Source organism: Orbicella franksi, chromosome 11, assembly GCF_964199315.1.
Source record: "Orbicella franksi chromosome 11, jaOrbFran1.1, whole genome shotgun sequence".
Taxonomy (NCBI): domain Eukaryota; kingdom Metazoa; phylum Cnidaria; class Anthozoa; order Scleractinia; family Merulinidae; genus Orbicella; species Orbicella franksi.
The window spans coordinates 16,395,994-16,415,711 of NC_138155.1; the positions used below are offsets into that span (position 1 = coordinate 16,395,994).

General features: G+C 36.9%; 1 protein-coding gene across 4 annotated transcripts in view; it reads left to right on the top strand.

The window, feature by feature from the left end:
• Positions 1-19,718, top strand: part of LOC145460467 (regulator of nonsense transcripts 2-like) — a 32,750-nt gene that overhangs the window by 7,778 nt on the left and 5,254 nt on the right. Inside the window, exons 5-29 of one of the 4 annotated variants that reach the window (XM_081445299.1) lie at positions 800-876; positions 1,230-1,310; positions 2,058-2,093; positions 2,469-2,597; positions 3,588-3,983; positions 5,447-5,539; positions 6,298-6,337; positions 6,921-6,985; positions 7,689-7,775; positions 8,588-8,675; positions 9,465-9,536; positions 10,161-10,267; positions 10,526-10,611; positions 11,360-11,468; positions 11,973-12,030; positions 12,402-12,457; positions 13,307-13,423; positions 14,387-14,488; positions 14,804-14,887; positions 16,083-16,124; positions 16,497-16,598; positions 17,043-17,102; positions 17,683-17,821; positions 18,286-18,422; positions 19,406-19,589. In XM_081445299.1, the coding sequence (XP_081301425.1) occupies positions 800-876; positions 1,230-1,310; positions 2,058-2,093; positions 2,469-2,597; positions 3,588-3,983; positions 5,447-5,539; positions 6,298-6,337; positions 6,921-6,985; positions 7,689-7,775; positions 8,588-8,675; positions 9,465-9,536; positions 10,161-10,267; positions 10,526-10,611; positions 11,360-11,468; positions 11,973-12,030; positions 12,402-12,457; positions 13,307-13,423; positions 14,387-14,488; positions 14,804-14,887; positions 16,083-16,124; positions 16,497-16,598; positions 17,043-17,102; positions 17,683-17,821; positions 18,286-18,422; positions 19,406-19,589 (2,547 nt within the window). Of the gene's footprint in view, positions 1-799; positions 877-1,229; positions 1,311-2,057; positions 2,094-2,468; positions 2,598-3,587; positions 3,984-5,446; positions 5,540-6,297; positions 6,338-6,920; positions 6,986-7,688; positions 7,776-8,587; positions 8,676-9,461; positions 9,537-10,157; positions 10,268-10,525; positions 10,612-11,359; positions 11,469-11,972; positions 12,031-12,401; positions 12,458-13,306; positions 13,424-14,386; positions 14,489-14,803; positions 14,888-16,082; positions 16,125-16,496; positions 16,599-17,042; positions 17,103-17,682; positions 17,822-18,285; positions 18,423-19,405; positions 19,590-19,718 lie in introns of all 4 variants that reach the window. The other 3 variants (XM_081445298.1, XM_081445297.1, XM_081445296.1) reach the window with 3 other exon arrangements.

Consider the following 19,718-nt stretch of genomic DNA (forward strand, 5'->3'; position numbering starts at 1 on the left):
AATTCAGCTTAGTCTCATCTGAAGGCATATGCGCATATCTTGTATATGCGTATTCAATATAAATAAAAATCTCTCTCGTTCTGTGCCAAGCTGTCAAGCCATTGAAAACAACAATGACCTGTTAAGAAAAGAAGAAACAATACCTTAGCTCAGACATACTTATCAGGCATACACGCATATACTGTATACGCGTATGTGCGTATATGCATACGCATATTCGGCTTACGCAAATTACGCGTATATTTTGGTTTGCACTTATCTGAGCCACACAGTACATGTAATAAGTCTGAGAGGACTGGGTGTGAAAATGAATGCAAAAACAGCATTCAAAACATAACAATAGTGTGTACAACACAACAAATGATTACCTTATGAAGCCACCTTAACAGGAACTGAGTCCAATGATGCATGGTACAGGTCAAGTTTGATGACCTTTTAGAATAATAAGGTTGGTTTCTGTATACACCTTTCATCAGTCGTTGGTTAGCTGGCCAATGTCAAGAGGTTATTTTGGCAGTTGGGAGGCATTTTAGAGGCCATTACTGTTGTGAAGAGGTGGCTGAGAGAGGTTAAAATAAGAGTGAATGTACAGTACATGTACTGTATGGACTGTCCTCTGGGACCAAAACTAGTGGCCATCTTAGAGAGGTGGCTGTTATAGAGAGGTGGCTGTTAGTGGAGGTTCAACTGTATATTGCATTGGTTGGAATGGCGGGTTACACTATTTAGGGCTAGGGTTGAGTGAACAAAATTGACCTACAACATAGTATCATGCACATTGATATTGTTTAATTTTCAGATCAGCGACCTGAGGAGTCTTACTTTAAAGGAAAGGACTCTTCAGTGAAGAAAAATTCTGCATTTATTAAGAAACTGGTATGTGCAGGGCTGAATTTACTAGTTAGCTTCATGTACTTTACTTTGTAGGTTCAATATGCATAACTTGATAAAGTCTGCATCTCGGCCAGATTGGCTTACATGTACATGTACATCACTGATGAGTCTTATCGTGGTTTCTCCCCTGGGAAGCACCTTGGAGTTTTTCCTAAAAGAAGTTACCACCCCAGAATAATTAATTAAAATTGCACTCATATACAACATATACCTATATACATGTATCTCAAAGTTCTTTAATTTGCTCTCTTCTTGATTGTGAATTCAAGGTGAAAATGTGAGCCATTAGTTATTAAATTGCTTGACATATGATGTCTTTTTGTTTCCATGTTTAGAGGACCATTACAGAGTCTCAGCGTGAATCCTTGGAGCAGGAATTTGCTGGGTTAAACCTCTCAAGATATGTTCAGGAAGCAGTAAGCATGCCCTTTTGTTAGTGAAAATGGTGATAATAATTATTTGATATGATGTAAGCCCAGTTTGAAGTGCTTATAAGTCAGGCAATGTGAGTTCCTTGACCACAGGTGGTAGAAAACACTGAAAAACTTTTCAGAGCTTTTAGGAAATTCTAACAACTTTATAAATGAAACAAATGTTTTGAGGAAGGGTGGGTTAAATACTGAAAGTGCACACTGTACAATGTAGTTTCTACAATGTTTTGCTGAAGATTCATATCAGTGTATTTTGTCTGGAGTTGAGAATTAATTCAAAGCATGCATAATGACATTAAGTAAAAAAGAGAATTATTATAGTGTAAATTTATACGGAAAAGCTTGGGAAAACATCAACTGAGGAAAATACGAGAAACATTTCTGACAGGTAGTATCTTGTCTCTTTCAAGTTTATAATAGTTGGTTGGTAAAAATCCAAATTTAGGAATGCTAATAGTAAGAGCAAGTGAACAGATACATGGGGGGATTGTGCATTGTTTGTGCATGCCAAGTACATGGACCCAATACTTGGCTGACTGTGCTGTTTGTATCTGTTCTGAATTTTCCAAGAATTGATTTTTCCTTTTGTTTTACTCATCATATATTATTGTAATAAAAAATTACTCACAAGTAACAAATTTTTGCCAGTTTGTGGCTTGCAAGCTGGTTAAAATGTTGATGTTGTGGCTCCATCAAGACATTATTTTCAATTTGTTTCCTGTTTTTCAACAGGTTGCTGCGATGGTTGATGGCTTGGTAAAATTGAAGGTTTGTAGTGTTGTTTAAGTTGCAAATGACAAAGAAAAGCAGCTAAAATGGCATGTATACTGTCTAGTACATGTAGCTGCTTACTGAACTGTAAAACTTTAGATACTGTTAGTAGTACATGTAGCTTTGGGTGAGTACAAAAGCATTGAAATATTTTCTAGTTTTAGTACTTAGACACTGTAAAGCTATATCATTGCTATTAAGATGGTTGTTAACGTTACCTTAATTAATTACCTGCATAAGTTTCCTTTAAGCAAGGAAAAAAAAGAAACAATAATTTGACTTAAGTACAGAATGTGAGAAGGGGGATTTTAAATGGTCTGTATTTTTCAAAGGGTTACAGTTGTGAACTGATTGTTGGTTTTGTTTTTAAAGCTTGCAGATGTGAGATGTGTGGCACATATTTGTGGCTTGATTCATCAAGTGTATGCTGACTTCAGTGAACCTCTAAAAAAGGGACTCCTGAAAATGTTTGATGGCTATGGTGGGAAAGAAGAGGAGAAGGTAGGGTAATCAGTTGTTTCACCTGATAGCTACATGTAGTTGTTTGCCTGATGTCAGTTTGTCCAAAAGTCTGTTCACCCGGAATGAAAGTTAAAAGAAAGATTTACTTAATTTCTCTTTTTCTGTCTGAGTGTAAAAGACAACATTGTGGGCATAATGAAACAAAATCGCACAAAATAATTAGGTTTATATCTTGTTCTTTAACCATTCACTATGGAGCTATCAGTCTAGGCAAACTGGCATCAGGTGAAACTACCACAATACGAAGGATGGAGTAAATTACTGTTGGTATTGTATTTTGTGTTATGTTACATGGTGTAAAATTGATGGTGTAGGATAGACTTTCTCAAAGACCTTGCAGTTGTACAGTGGAGGTACATGTAGTCCTAGCAGGAAGGAGGACCAACACTGGATCACCTGCAACATGCCAAATTATCAAGAGGAATTTTACCCCTGTGTGGTTCATCTAATCAGAAGCATGAATTTGCCAGTCAAGACATACATGTACATGTACAAATTTATGATTGCTAAGACATTATAGTCTGGTCAACTTTCACATGGCTGTAACATGATATTGATTAATCTTTAAGGGATGCATACGTACAATATCTTACGATACTGTACATGTAAATACATGTAGTTTATGTTTACACTTACACAGACAGATTTATACGTTGGGAAAGCACAAAGCCAAAATTGTGCAGTGACGTAACTTGGCTTTCTTGTTATACATACATACATACATAACTTTATTTCCATACGGATTTCAGTGTAGCATGGCAGTGCTGATATCTCTGAATAAAGAAACAATAAAATAACAATTACCTATGCTATCAAATAAGTCTAAGTTAATATCTACATTAGTATGAAATAATTGAAAGAGATCATTAACTTTTAAAATAAGCTAGCATTTTCAAGATGTGCTATCTTTGACTTCTCTCAAATTAGGGTACTATATTAAATAATTATTATTTATGTTGATTTCCACAGCTGGCAAATGTGAGTAAATATCGTGTCACCCTGAGACTGTTAGGAGAGCTGATCATTGGAGGAGTCTTTCCAAAACTGCCTGAAGGCATTAAGATACTAAGCACCATCCTTAGTAACATTGTTAATTGTGACAAAGAAAGCCATGTATATGTGCAGGTCATCAGCAGCTTTGCTCGTCACTGTGGCGAGGACTTTGCTGGTATAACATCTCGGAAGCAAAGGTTGATGGCTGAGAAACACACGGTTGTCTTTCCAAAGTGTGCTATAGTTCCTGCTGAAGATCAAGCTGCAATTCAACAACTGTTATGGACTTACTACAAGTCACTGGCCAACCATTTACTCAAAGCACACAAGGATCTACAAAACAGAGAGAAGCAAAACAGGCAAACTTTAATGGTACATAGAACTTATTTTTATTAACTTGTTGATCTTAAAACAGCAGAATAATACCTGTAAGGATTGGTCAGTAGGGGCCTTTAGACTAGATACATTGTACATTTACATGTATATACACAGTACACTGTAGCCAGCAAAGCTGCACTATCAAACTTGGTATACACATTCCATACATAAGTGTGCATCATAATCCAATGATACACACTCGGGGCATGAGCCAAGTTAACTTGACCTTATTTCCATTGGCAATGTTATAAACAATTGATTCATGCTTTTAGTTGTGCATGATTGAGTTATGATGAATTAGGGAAGTTTGGAAAGCAGTCAAGAAGCTAGAGTTAACCTTGGCTCAATCTACCTCAATATTTTTTGCTGTGTTGTTTGAGGAAAGCTTGTTGTTGTTGTTGTTTTTTTTTGTTGTTGTTGTTGTTGTTGTTTTCATGCACACATGTCATCTCTCTGGGTTCTCCTCCCTTGTGAGTCAACGTTAATTAACTGGTACATGTTAATTCCAATTTGAAAATTACAGGTCCTTTACACTGTGGTTATACTATTGAGTTAATCAAACCAATTATTAATCATCAAAACGAGAGTCAGTTTAAAGCTGACTCATGTGTCAGAAGAAAGTTCAACAGCAATTTAGTTCGCAATATTATAAGCACTTATGAGTCAACATTAATTAATTGGTACATGTTAATTCCAATTTGAAAATTACAGGTCCTTTACACTGTGGTTATACTATTGAGTTAATCACACCAATTATTAATCATCAAAACGAGAGTCAGTTTAAAGCTGACTAATGTGTCAGAGGAAAGTTCAACAGCAATTTAGTTCACAATATTATAAGCACTTATTAAGCTTTTATGTACATCAGATTTCACTTCCTTTCAGTCAATATGCAAGTTAAATTACAAAGCAGTTAACTGGTTTATAGTTAATGTATTGTACATGTATACATTAACAACTGCATTGCTAAATGGAGGTTGGGTGCCTGAGACATCCAGGAGCTTCCACTATTGGCAGCCAGCTCCTAGATGAAGATTGCTCTCATGGCTGGCAAATCCTGGCAAACTGAACCATGATCCCCCACACGGAAGGGGAGACAGGCACCCATCACACTGAATTACATGTAACAGAGGAAAGAGGGAGGGAAGGGAGGGGGAATGCTCGAAGACATGCTCCTAAGAAAAACAACGCTCACTGTAAACGCTATGGCTGTGAAGGCTGCCAGCACGTCATGTCTCAGTCCAGGAGCACATGGAGTCCTGGTGCATGCACATATCAAAACACCCCTGACCACTACGGGAACACAGGTGCTCTTTGTTGTTAACTCCATTAAATTGCATTTAACTGCATCATACAGTACAGTTATGTTGTCCACATTTTGTTGTCCTGTGGTTGTTTGGTCTCAGTTGTAAACTGGTTAGTATTATTAATTATCAAATTTGGTGATTTTACTTTAGACCAAAGGTGAACTGCATCCAGAAAGAAAGGAAGCATTTGAGAAAACACAGAAAGCTTATGAGAAGCTACTGGCCAACACATCTTCTTTAGCAGTGAGTACAGTAAAAAAAAAAAAAATTAGCAAAGCGTAGTCACTATTGTCTGATGTAACTTAAAGTACTTTTATCTAGTAAACTAATCATTCTTGTGCTTGGTGGGTCAAGTCTAAAAATATATTTAAAATTTAGTACTTGTAATGTTAGATTACATGTGCATGTAAAAGGAAGATAAGAGAAATAACATATACAATAGTCTGGATAGCTTGGATGTGTCTGCAGACATGTTTCGTGAAGCAAACAGTACCTGTTTTCTGAAAGAACAGCTAGGAAAACTGTGACCTTTTGGAACAGATGATGTCCAATATGTGAGCATATTTTTTAAGTCAAATGAAAGCTAGTGTATTTATTATCCTTGAAACATTTTTCTACAGTGTAGACACGCACAGTTTTGAAAGCTGGGGAATATCATTTGGATATTTCCCAGTTTTAGCTGGAGCTTATTAAGGTAGTGATACATTTAGACCAATCATGCGTGCGCAAAAATATTTGATGGATAATATAAGAAAAGTCATTAATAAGAAAGGTTGGTACATATATTTACAATGATTTATAACAATACTATAATCAAAATGATGCAAACAAGATTTTACCTGGATTTGATATTTGAGATGTTTTCAGGTCATACCAAGTTCATAGCAATTTGTGTAATGTGTAGTTTTCTTTTCAAAGCTTTTTTTTTTGGCATTTTGCAACTAAGAATTAGATTCTTCAGTTAAAACTGGTAATAACATGTTCTGTTTGTGTTTTCATAGGATATACTTGATGTAGACATGCCTGATTTGCCACAAGATGGTATGTAAGTTTTTCTCTCTCTGCCCTGGGGCCTGTTTCTTGAAGGTTCTGAAATGTTTTTGCAACCAGAATGCCATAGCAAAATCTTGAACCTTATGATTACAAAGCTGTTTTTTTTTTTCATGTATTCTTAATATGAACAGAGGTCCCCTTCATACAAGAAGTTTCAGGCGTATACACTTCTCCCTGTTTAGATACAGATGAACTAAAAATGGCTTTACGGGCCCGAAAAATTTCCGGGGCTTTCGAAAAATTGGGTCCTTGGTGTATAAATGGTTACAGTCAAATTTAATGCTTAGAGATAACCCTGTGATGGACCAGCATCCCATGTAAACAGGGAAAGAGTACATTACTTTTTAAAAATGTTTCTTAAGAATATGTACAAATCTAAAGCATCACAACCATGTCTGCATACTGTACTCTCAGCTAAACACACCTATCAACCAATGAGAGCGCACATACAGTGTAGTACATCCAATATTTAAAAATGTACATGTATACCAGTTAATATTTACATGTAAAGAGAAAATTATATGTTGATCTATTTACTGTTAACTTAATACATGTATGTATCTGACTGCAGAGTTTGTACAGCAAGAGGCTGGAGGCAGCACAATTGATGTTTTTAACCCCTTTAGACATTCAGAGGTAAGGGCTAAAACTTAAGGGCTAAAACTAAGCTTAGATGGTCTGTATGGGAAAATCTTGCCTGAGGTCGTGAGTACAGACCGAACGCATTGAGGTCTGTACACACAACTGATGTCAAGATTCTCCCATACAGACCAACTACGCTCAGTTAATAAGATTATTATTAATTATGGCAAACAGGAAAAATTTAATTCTTTTAATGTAACTGGTTTGTACTAGCTGACATTTTGCTTGCAAATGGCAATGAGCTAAACTTAAATCTTCAAAGTTTGCTCGTCCTCTTTGCTTTTTTTCCAATCAGGCTTTTTGGCAAAATGTAACCGGTCTAGATGCCGGTCTAGATGGGAAAATCTAGATGGTGGTCAAAATCAATTTCAGCCAATCAAATTCATGAATTCAGTAGTTTCCTGTCCTTGTGAGACACTGCCATATAATAAGTACATTTAACAGTACTTTAGCAACACCATCTTGTGACCACCTTGACTTGCTTTTACATCTCATCTAAGAGTACATGTAGTTTGAGTAGTTTCATAATTATACTTTTAATTATTAATGTTTCATGTACGTGTATAGTCATAGAGAGCAAGATCAACCATGTGGTCAGTAACCAAACTTATAAAAAGTTCTGACTATAAGATTAATGTTAATGAGGTGTAATAATTATACATGTAATGGAATGTTCAATGGTTTTCTCTTCAAACAGTATGATGGAAGTTCTGGTCTGTGGGAAGATGAAGAAACAAGGATCTTTTATGAAAATCTCAGAGATCTAAAGTCTTTTCTACCAGGGGTAATGTTAAGTTACTGACTGACATTTAAATGCACCAGTCAAGGCTGGTTTTCACTAGCGATGGAGTTGTAGTCGGAGTCGAAATCAGAATTGTAGAGCTACACTGTATATGATCTAGTGAAAATCAAACTGACAGAGTCGGATGCAAAACACCCATTCTGCTCATAACTCCGTTGATTACGATCTAATGAAAACTAGGTTGTCGGAGTTGGAAGCAGAAGCAGAATAATAAACCAATCACAATTTTGTCAATGTGATTGGTTGGTTCTTCCACTTCTGCTTCCAATTCTGGCAATCTAGTTTTCATTGGATCATAAGCGACAGAGTTGTAAATGGAATTGAATGAAATGGAAATGTTCTGATTCTTCCGACTCCAGCTATGTTGAGCTTATGACTCCAATTTTCGATTTTCACAAGGTCAGAAGCACTCTTATGACTGCGACTACAACTCTGACTATGACAAGTAAAAGTTCCAGCATTTGGTATTTGTTTACCTGTACAGTTTGCTCTCTCAAACATCAACTGGTCAACTGGTCAAAGGAAATGTTTTTTTTCTTGCAAAAAAAAAAAAAAAGAAAGTTGGCATGCTTTAATTTTCAAAACAGCCACACTCTATAACACAGACATCTTATAGAGTGGTCCCATTTAGGATATCCACCAGATGAATCACTATCCAGTGGATAGCATGGTTTGTTTTGGTAACACTTATCTCCTAGATGCAATTTACACAGTGGATAGTGTTATCCAGCCTTTTTGAACAGCCAGTAGGTGCCTGATGTACATGTACAGCAATTTTTGGTTCTGCTTTTAAGATCTTGTACAAAGATGAAGGAAAGGAGGAGGATGATTACACTACTAATTCTGCTGAGGATGAAAAATTGGACATCCATGACATGGAAAGTAAGCAACATTTCCTAATTCTGCTCCAATACACAGTTGTAGAAACTGCAGCTACAAATCATTGTGACTGCAAACTGCATATATATACCATGTATCAAGAGGGTTTAAAATCATTATGAAGTTCTGGTAGGGAGTGAGTATTACAAGAGGTGACTCAAAAATATCTAGTTTCAGTTGTAATGAATCCAGTCAATTTATTTGAACAACTCAATCTGTTGAAATGTACTTATGGCACTGATGACAACCAACAACTTTGTAGAGTTTCTGTAATTCATGTCCATTACTTGTGTTTTTATCTACGTCACTGACAGAGTACATGTAGGCTTTTGTCTGACAGGGATTATAGTTGGTTTTTAAAGTTTGTCTTTTGCTGCCTTAGTGATGCGCTTAATTATAATGTAGCAGGGGGCTATGTAATTGTATAATTATATTTTATTTTTTGGACTGCAAGCCCAAGTTTCCTATGAGTGAATAGCGGTCAACAAGGTATAGCTGAGTTACCTGTTACTTGTAGAAAACAAGGGTGAGTAGTTTTATTAGGCGTGCCAGTGTTAGTAGCTGCTATAGAGAATAGCAGTTCAAAACCTTGTTGCTCCTCTAAAGGCACTGTGGGCATCTGTTCAAGAACAAATCAGATTCATGCATTTGCAATAGAATGTACACAAGGTGTTAAAATGTATTTGAGATCAGCTTTCATAGTTTTCCCAGAGAGGTGTTGTTATTCACCAAGAACAGTCAGTCAGTCACTTGACATCTGGGATTGTTTCAATTTTCCTCTCATCTCAGTAGCAGAGGAAGAGTTTGAAGAGGTGGAAGATGACATCATTGATGAAGAATTAAATGAAAAGGAAAGCGAAGAAGGTAAAATTATGTTTTATAACTTACAGCTGTGTTATTTTTGTAGTACATAAGAAGTGTGCAAGACTGCAGAACTGAAAGGGGCAAAACAGTAACTATTATAGTAAATATAACTGACATGAAATTTTTAATAAGCTGATATCTGCTGTCAGTAGAGGGTTTTTGAACAACCATTTCTTGGTCTGTGATTTCTTATCTTTTGTTGTTTGACAATACAGTTTAACCACAGGCTTCTTTAGGATGTCATCTACAGAGTACATGCAGCTACAGTGTAGCATGTCAGCAAGCACTTTAAGAGTCCACTTACAAATTAAATGTTGAAATTCCACCTTCTTGAATTTCAGGCAATCTTTCTGGTATTAGTATTGGTGGTCACAATAAGTTACAGCTTTTAATTATCCTTTCTTGTTGTCATTACATGACTTAATTTCCCTCTCTCTATATATTTCTGAGTAGATCCAGGCAATGTGAAATGTGTTAAACCTTGATGAGTTCCTTTATTAATGGCAATTTATTCAGTCTGCTTGCTAGTGAACTGGTGTATTGGTATTCAGAGAGAAGTTAGATGTGGATCACTCATTTTAATTATGGAATTTGTAAAACAGCTTGTGTTCTCGATTTCAGAAGATGACGAAAGTTCCTCTGGTGAAACATCCAGCTCATCCACTGGACTAGCTCTTGAGGCGATCTTAGTAAGACTGCCTACATGTGTCAACAAGGAGTTCATCGATGAGGTACTGCAGTCCCCTTATATTTCTCTTATAATGCTATTTACATGTACAGTAGTGCAGATCTATTCTTAACAGAACAATGTCTTTGCAAGTGTGTTATACATTTTGATGCGTTCCATTTAGCTGTCACTGATAAGACAACAACGTCAAGTGACCATCTTACTATACATATACCGGTGTATTTGAACCATTATTTTCTCAATTAAATCCCAAACAACTTGATGCAGAAGTGTTATATACTTTGAACATCAATTCTTGTAGGTTGCAACAGAATTTATGCAGACATGCAACACTAAGGGAAACAGAAAGAAACTCTGCCGAGCTCTATTTGGTGTTCCAAGAATAAGGTAATTCAAATGACTTCTTCGTTGAAAATGGCAAACACAAGTTTAAAATAGTTATATCAACCACTTTTTAAAGAGCTGTTAGTAGCAGGTCTCTCATGAAGTGTCTGGAGCCAGCTTAAACAATTCTGTCTACTTTTGAACCTCATACTTTTTAGTTAATACATGTAACTGTGCCACCAAGCCATTAAATGTGGCCATTTGTTTAGAAATGTAATAAGTAACTGACCTACATGTAGCAGCGTGATAGGCGAGAAAAATAGGCAAGAGTTTCAGCCACTGTAAGTTATTCTGATACTTGTACTGATATATATTTAAAAATAGCCTCTAAGAAAAGTTATGGTGCCGATAACTTTGAAATCAGTGCTAGTAACAATAGAACACCATAAGCAGTAATGATACTGAATGCATGTGGTTTCAATAGTAGTCTGTATTTAGCTCAGCCTCTGCATGATAACGCAAACCTACAGTACACTGTATGTCTCAGTAGTCCTCACACTGCCATGAATGCTCCGTGAAACATAATGTGCATTTTGTGTTGCTTAACTTGTTAAATAATTTTCTTTGTCATTTTTGTAAGGTTTTTCCATAGCTATCGTAATGTAGCAATACTCTTGCTTAATTGTGTAGTGTTCCAGAGACAGCTGGCACGGAGAAGTCATGTTGCTCCCTTAATCATTACAACTGAAGCAGTCTTGAATGTGTTGAAAATTGTTCTAAATAAATAATATCTAGTATGTATTTGTTGCAGGTTGGATTTATTGCCTATGTATGCTCGTCTGGTGGCCACTCTTGATCCTTGTGCTCCTGATCTTTCTCCTGAGCTCATGCAGCAGCTGAAAGGAGAATTCAGATTCCGTGTAAGCTTACTCAACACTTACATGTATATAATATATATATCTCTCAATGATTTATTCCTTTTAACTTACAAGTGTATCATTGTGTATTCCTTGTGCACTTGTATGTATGTCCGTACCTAAATTCGCCAATCAGAAGCTGTGTCTACTGTGCTGATATCCTTCAATATCAAGTCACTGACCTGATATGGTTGCAATATCGTGATCACTTATTTGGCCGTATTCAGGTACGGTAAATATCTAATGTAACCTCTTTTGGTTCGCTTTAGCAGCACATCAGGCTCATCTGGTCTCAACATACAAACCATGGCTTGACCAGACTTGACCTGATATGCCGCTGAAACATACCAAAAATGTACAATTAGGTAAAAATATCATCAGAATTATCGAGCCCTGGCTGCACATGTACCAGGCGCGCGTTGTGTAATGTGATAACTTGACATTTCAGTAGGTCAATATAGTTATACATACAAAAAAATAAAGTTTTGCTTGACTTTGTGTTTTTAGGTGCGCAAGAAGGATCAGATTAATCTTGAATCAAAGATAAAGACAGTAAGATTTATAGGTGAGAAATTTGTGATGTGTGAGCTCACTTCAACGAGCCATGGTCTGCAAAAACTGTCAGCGAATTTCTACGGAAAAATCTTCAATATACCAATAAGAGTACATTTTAGTGTAAGTAACGAATATTCCAGTACTGAACGGGAAAAAATGTCAGTTATAAAAAACTTTTTTTAAATGCCACACATACAAAAGTCATTTTCTGTTGTTATGGGGCCCATCTAAAAATTGAGTGCTTCTGCTTTTGTTCCTTAATCTTATGACAGATTGGTGCAGAACATTTGACATTTCTCTCCTTGAAGTAGATGCTAGTATTGTAAGTGCATGTACAGCAGCATCATTCATCAACTGATTTCTTTTGTCGTTGTGTGGCAGGTGAATTGACAAAGTTCAACATGTTTCCAAAAGGTGAAGCGCTACACTGTTTGAAGGTGAGTAGAAGATCTCCTTATCATCCAGCTTCAGAATATTCATTCCACTTATTGATCAGAGGAATGCTCTGAGGCATGTTTTTCTCTTTATCTTGAAACAAAGAAAGAATGAATGAATGCAATGGGTTTCAACTATTTTCAGTGACATTTTTAATTGTGTGAGAATGTTTCCTTAGTAACGTGGCTATAGAGTTTCTGGAAGTTGTACAATGTACGTGTCTTGTAGGGTCACCCAAAGTTGCCAAAAATTTCGGCCAGTTTAGACTGTTTGAGAGGCCAACGTTTCAAAGAAACACGAATACCTACCTCGGCAAAGTAATGTCATGGCTGGTAATCTTTTCAGATAGCTTTTATACTGTGAAAAGTTGAAGGTTAATGGCCGACTTCAATCTTTTGGCCCTGCCCGGTTTTCTCTGACAATGACACTTAATTTATGAACTGCATACATTATACTTGTACAAGTTGATTGCTCTATTTGGGAAAATCTTACATTTACGTCACTTGACTCTTTGTCTGAGACCTGTCTTGTTATTGGTAGATTTTTTCGGTGTGCAATTTCTCCGAGTAAGCCGTAGGTTTTATATTCAGTATTGGCATCGAAGATTAGTTTAGTGCAAGGGGTCAGCATCATAGTTTGCGCATAAGGTGCTTTGATGTTTTTTTTTATGAATTATCAAGTGATTTGTACATCAATAAAGAATTTATTTTACTTACCAGACATTTGAAATGAAATTTACAAGAACTCGTAGTTCAAAAACGTTTGACTTTGGAATAATGTAAAAGTCAAAATGACTGCTCATAAAATCAGCTCTGTATAATTATTTAGATTGGTTATGTTTTTTATTTTAGATGCTTCTAGAAGATTTCACCCACCACAACATTGAGATGGCCTGTAGTTTATTGGAAGTGTGTGGCAGATTTCTGTACCGCTCAGAAGACTCGCACATCAGAACAAAGAACTTGTTGGTAAGTCTTCCTAAAAAGCACATATTTACAGTGCAAATCAGTATGGCATGAACAAAATAATTATTTGAGGGACGTTACGTGTTTGGGGAAAATCAATTAGATGTGAAGCAAATAAACCGTAACCCCAGTGGTAATTATCCGTGTGGTGTGATCTACAATCTGAGTGGTTGCAGCATAATTTATATGTTAATGCTGTTTGGCTTCCCACAATTATAAAAAAATCTGACCATCGATTGAACTGAATTATGCTTGAACAGTGTACATGTATGTTTTCTCAGTCGCAGAATTGTGCACTCATACATGTACCTGCAGATTGTCAGAGTTTCAGCATAAACATTACTGCAACCATTCCTTCACATCTGATTTCCATGTTCTTGGTATCGTTAATAAGCTCATCGAGAATAGTCTTGTTTTGCTATACACTGAACAATTCATGTGTCACCACAAGGTAAACTGTAAGCATTTAAAAGTTTAGTGAGGCATTTGTTAGTAGTTTACCTACTCGACTAATTATTGTTTGGAACGTTTGCACATATTTTGTGAGCGATAGTAAGTAGTGTATGTAGTGAGACAATTTGTAAGGGGCTTTGAAATCCATAGGCATTCATATATACATGTAGTACTTTCACGAATTAACCCTATATGATTCAGTTTCATTCCGTTACGTACAAAATTAATAATGCCCAATAATGTGTGGGTTTTTACCTCTTTTTATTAAGTTAGTGATTTTGCCAGGACTGTAAGTGCCTGTGTAATTACATTGGTCGAGGTAATGCCTGGGCAATACATGTAAATCTCTTTTCTTACATTTGTGTGTCATATGACTGCACTGTACATTTTAACTTGCACCTCAACTCGCTCTTTGGGTTCATTAAAATAGAACACAACATGCAAAATAATGATACAGTACACTTAAATGTCAATTAGGGACCTGTTTTCACATCCTCTCCTTTTATCTTACAGGAACTCATGATGCGAAAGAAAGCTGTTCAGAATTTAGACAGTCGGCAATTGACTCTAATTGAGAATGCATTCTTCTACTGTAATCCACCAGAGAAACAGAAGGTATTTGTAACATCTTGTACTTCAAGCTACCGTGCCTAGTACCTCAGTTCTAAATGTACTGAAGTACACCTGTAACATACAACATCTTGTATGAAACCTTCAATTCTCAAGTGGTAATCAACATGTAATTTCACTTCAGCCTTAACGTTCGATGTAACAGTATACAGACTGTATGCGCACATATTGCATGATAGGAGAAAACTGAACAATAATACCTAGAGACCTACTCAATTAGTCTTACTATCATGTATTTTAAAAAGCATAAAAATATGCTAGTAACATTCAGTGGATGTGCTGTTGAATTCTTGTGTGCAGGTTTCCCAGAAGGAGCGCCCTCCTATGCACGAGTACATTCGTAAATTGCTGTATAAAGACCTATCTAAGACCACAACAGAGAAGGTAAACCATAATGTCGTATTGTAATATAATCTTTGACATGTTATGCCGCAGAAGTTTAAAATAGCGTCTAAGTTACAATGTATATGTTTTAAGCAATGTTTAAATTATAATTCGATGTATAGCATCATCTACAGCATACTGGTTTCTTCATGATGTTTTCAAATTTAAACGTCTTTAGGTTTAGGGTATTGGATTTGTAATGTTCAAATCCTCCATCTTTGTACCGGCTGGATTTGTCCTCTACTGTATAGAGTTCAACTCCTTACCGGACCACGCTTTGTTAGAGCCCCCTGGTCAGCCTCCAACCACTTGCAAATATGACATCTCATTAATATTAATCTCAACAGTTTTCACTTCAGAACTCAGTAGACATAACTAAATTTATTATGATGTCTGAGGTCTGAGGACTAAAAAGAAAAAAATAACTTACTCAAAAATCTTCGTCGCTTTTTGCCATGTTTAAGAAAATTTGTGTGAAATTTAAACAAAAGGGCTTCAACAGCTGGAAAGCTGTTTTGAAGAATTCAGGTCGTTTCGCCCGAAAGTCAGTTGGCCGATACCAGATCGCCTGGACTGTTAGCTCCGTGATCAATGGATTAAAGAACCAGAAATAAACATGTTAAGTTTTGTGTAATTTTGTTTTGTGATGCCCACAATGTTGTCTTTTTTTCCCTTTTACTGTAGTTAAAAGGAAGAATTTAACACATCCTTGTTTGAACTTTCAATCCGGGCTAATAGACTTTTAGTCCGGGCAAACTGACATTGGGCGAACTGTCTATCACGCCGAAACGCCGGTTACCGTTTTGAAAAAGTGATATTTCTAGCGTTTTGTAGGTATTAGATTGTATTTACGAGGTTTATGACTTGAGTAGAGGAAGGAAGTATCTGTAACACTGTATATTTACTCCGAGTTTTGATTGGCTCACAGGCTTGTCTGTCTTCTTTGTGATTGGCCAGAGTGACGTTCGTTTTGGTCTTGCGATACGCGATTAAAAACCGCCGCTTAGACTTCGAGCAGTCTCTCTTTTGTTCGAAAATCTGTGAGGAAAATTACAAATGAGCAAAAGGGAGACTGCTCAAATGTCTAAAACCCGCTCTGTTGTACGAAGAAATAGTTCACATATCATGCGATTAGATCATTGAGCTCTTTGGCGGTCAGACTTCTAAGACTCATCCTGGTTATGTTTTCTTGTAGGTTCTACGACAAATACGAAAACTGCCTTGGAATGAACCACAGGTATGAATCAAAGATAATCATAACCTGAACTAGGAAACGCTGTCATGTGCCGGTGGAAACAGCCGGTGACTCGCCGTTCTGAATACCAATCAACACGATCGATTTACTTTTAAGACTTGTGTATACTTGTTGTCATCCATTGTGAAGATAATACACAATGTACAGTACTTGTGCCATATTTTAGTCAACAGTGAACTGCACGTCATATCATGATCAGGAATAGTGGTCGGTGGTTCAAGTGCATAATAAACTACTTTACATGTACTTTGCCTTCTACTTAAACCGGAAGGTTGTCATAACAATCAAAGGAATGATAATGTCTTCATCAAACTTATTGAATCACTGAATACTTTTCTAAATTGTTTTTTTCAGACTGCCTTGTATGTGATTAAGTGTCTGATTCGTGTATGGAACATTAAATACAATAGTATTCACTGTGCTGCCAATCTACTTGCAGGAATAGTGCAGTATTATGTAAGTAACATTCACAATAACGCTCGTGTCATGTTGATTAATATCGAGCTTAAAATTCACCATCTTTATTAACTTATCACTACTCACGATGACTTCGATAGCGTTGATCCTAGCAGTATGCAGGACACCTGTCATATATGAACTCAGTTAAATGACCTTGCTCTCCATGACTTCTCGTAGCTCAGTGGATAGAGCGCCCGCCCGGTGTTCGGGAGGTCATGGGTTCGATTCCTGTCGGGGACTCAGAATTTTTCTTTGTCCCACGCTCGTGTCATGTTGATTAATTCACCGTCATATTCACTATAACGTTTTCATCAAATGTTGTCTTTATGGAAGTCTACTCGAAATTTGACATCTTTGCTTGGTTAAAACAAATTGAGCAGGCTTTTAGGTAAGAATCTGGAAGCTGAACTAGACTAATTGATGATTGGACTCTTCTCACAGGAAGATGTTGGTCTCTATGTTGTTGATGGAGTTTTGGAAGAGATTCGCCTTGGAATGGAGGTACAAGTTAGCGAATAGTTCACATAGAGTAAGGATCATATCACACCTGACAGCCTGCTTTTGGTAGCAGCGTGTTTGGAGGAAATATAATTATAGTTCTTAGCCCTGTTATTTCTCTGTTCAGCTGCCTGGGTGAAAATGTTGTTTAAAAATGTTTAATGTTTATACTGGTCGATGCGGTTAGCTACAACGACCTAGTTGTCAGGCATGCTAATAAACTGAAAGAAAGAAATATTTCAAATAAACGTAATAGGCTTAAAAATCCCAACTGACGGGAAGCAGACCAGTCGTCTATTTACAAGCAAGACCGAGCAGTTGAACTAGGGTTTACAGAGAAACAACTCCAGCTAAGTGGTCAGAGCGGGACTTGAACCCGCGACATTCGGATTTCAAGTTCGGCAGCCTAACCACTCAGCACGCTGCCTCAAATGGAAATGAAATATTCAGATGATTAGAATGACATCATTCGTCTTACCACCTTTTAGTATTACGTACTAAGACTTGAAGCAATACAGTGCCATTATTTATGTTGAAAAGGAAGAAGGCATGTACACCGCTTATTGTAGTTATTGTCTGTTAGACAAACCTACAGAAGATGAATCAGCGTCGTGTGAGCTGTGTGAAGTTCTTAGGTGAACTTTATACCTACCGACAAGTCGAGTCACGTGTCATATTCAGCACTCTGTACTCCTTTATCACCTTTGGCAACAACCAAGAAGGTTAGTGGACATCTGCTGTGTTGCTATACTGTACTGTTTATTCTCTTGCTTACTGCTTTTAGTCAAGTATGATGACGACAACTATACATCTTGTACCTCAATTTTTCTACAGGTAATGTTTTTTTTTCGCGGGGGGAGGGAGGGGGGCGCGGTTAGGAAGGGGTTCCTTGTGAACTGAGAGTTTATGGCATTGACGATTATTCTTTAAGTGTCTGAGTGCAGTTTACAAGCACTTCAAGCACTGCAAGGTATCAGAGCAGTATCACCTTTGAACAACCATCTTTTAAAGTGACTTCTGGTATGTCACTTGACTTTGCGGGGTAGTTGTTTCAATCTCAAAAGAAAGATAGAGATATAATTCTAAAAGGAAGCCGGAAACAAATGTACTTTATTCTTCCTCGTTCTTTACCACACATTCCCTGATTGTTGTGTCTGAAGATGACTTTTGCTCCCTCCATTAACAGGCGTGGTATCAGTGCTGGACCCTCCTGAACACTTGTTTCGTATCCGTTTGATCTGTACTTTACTGGATACCTGTGGTCAGTACTTTGATCATGGCAACTACAAGAAGAAACTCGACTGCTTTCTTGTCTACTTTCAGGTGAGTTGACAACTGTGTTGAATTTTACCACGGTAAGGTCTGTCGACATTAGAGCAGCTACGCAACGGTCTGCGCATCTTGAAGCCTAAATTTTTCAAGTTCATCGCTTGTAATCCGTGTTAATCTTCTCCATCCTTAACCATCCTTCGTCCTTTCTGGTGTATTATTACAATGTATATATGATACTTATGTGTACCAATGTATTTGTTGTGCCTCTTTCCTGACTCTTACATTTTTAATTATTATAATTACGGTCACCCAACTAGTTTAGCTTTTTAGTTATTTTGGGTGTCCCACTGCTATATGTACTGTACTGTTTATTTATATATTTATAATTATAATCTTGTAAATTCTTTTAGTTGTTTACAGTAGTAGAAATAAACTGTTGTTATCTCTTTGGTGTTTCTCTATCTTAGACAGTAAACTATTATTTTCAGGTTTCCTTCCGTTCAAAGGTAATTTTGCACGCGGCCAAAGTAACTCAAAATACCGTGGCTGAGCTCCTTTAAACCCTTCCTTTTCTTTTAGCCTTCGGATTTGCATCACTTCTCTTCCGTTCAGATTTGAAATTATGGGGCAGTCGTTGAGTTAAAAATGTCCGCAGTTGATTATGAAAGAAAATGGTGTGATTCAAGCACCTTTCCTCTGGCTCTATGCCATACACGGAATGTGAAAAAAGTACTTTCCCATTGATCACCATGAAAGAGACCAAGCCCGGCAGTGTAAAGGGAAACTTTTTCCATTATGCTCTTTTGCTCGTAACTGGAAGAAAAATCAAAATTAAATCCTTCATCTTTACTCCGCTTAACTCCTTTTATAGGCTTCATTGGTTAGACATGGTTTGAAGTGAATCCTCCAATTCAGCCTCTTAAAGTTTCAAGTCAACTCTAATATTAATCACTAATATTTGAAATAATATACCTCCCGTTTCCCGGGAACTTCGTCAAGTATTTTTTGGCAAGTATCGCTCATTGTTTTCTCAGTGTTATATCCTGAAGAAGAAAGCTGATCCAATATGGAACGAGGGACACCCGTTTCCACGTGATGTTGATTACATGGTGGCTGACACTCTTGAGTCGCTCCGTCCTAAACTTACCATGTATACAAGCTTGGACCAGGCTGTTGAAAGTCTACAGAAGTTGAACAAGGAGCATCAAGAACAAATAGGTTAGAATATTTCTCCCAGCATTTGTTAAACCTTTAAATCCAAGTTCTCCTGACTAGTCTCTGTACTCTTTTCATTGACTAGTTGGGCGAATTTGTATGTTACTTTAGCCATTATCATTATATAGATTC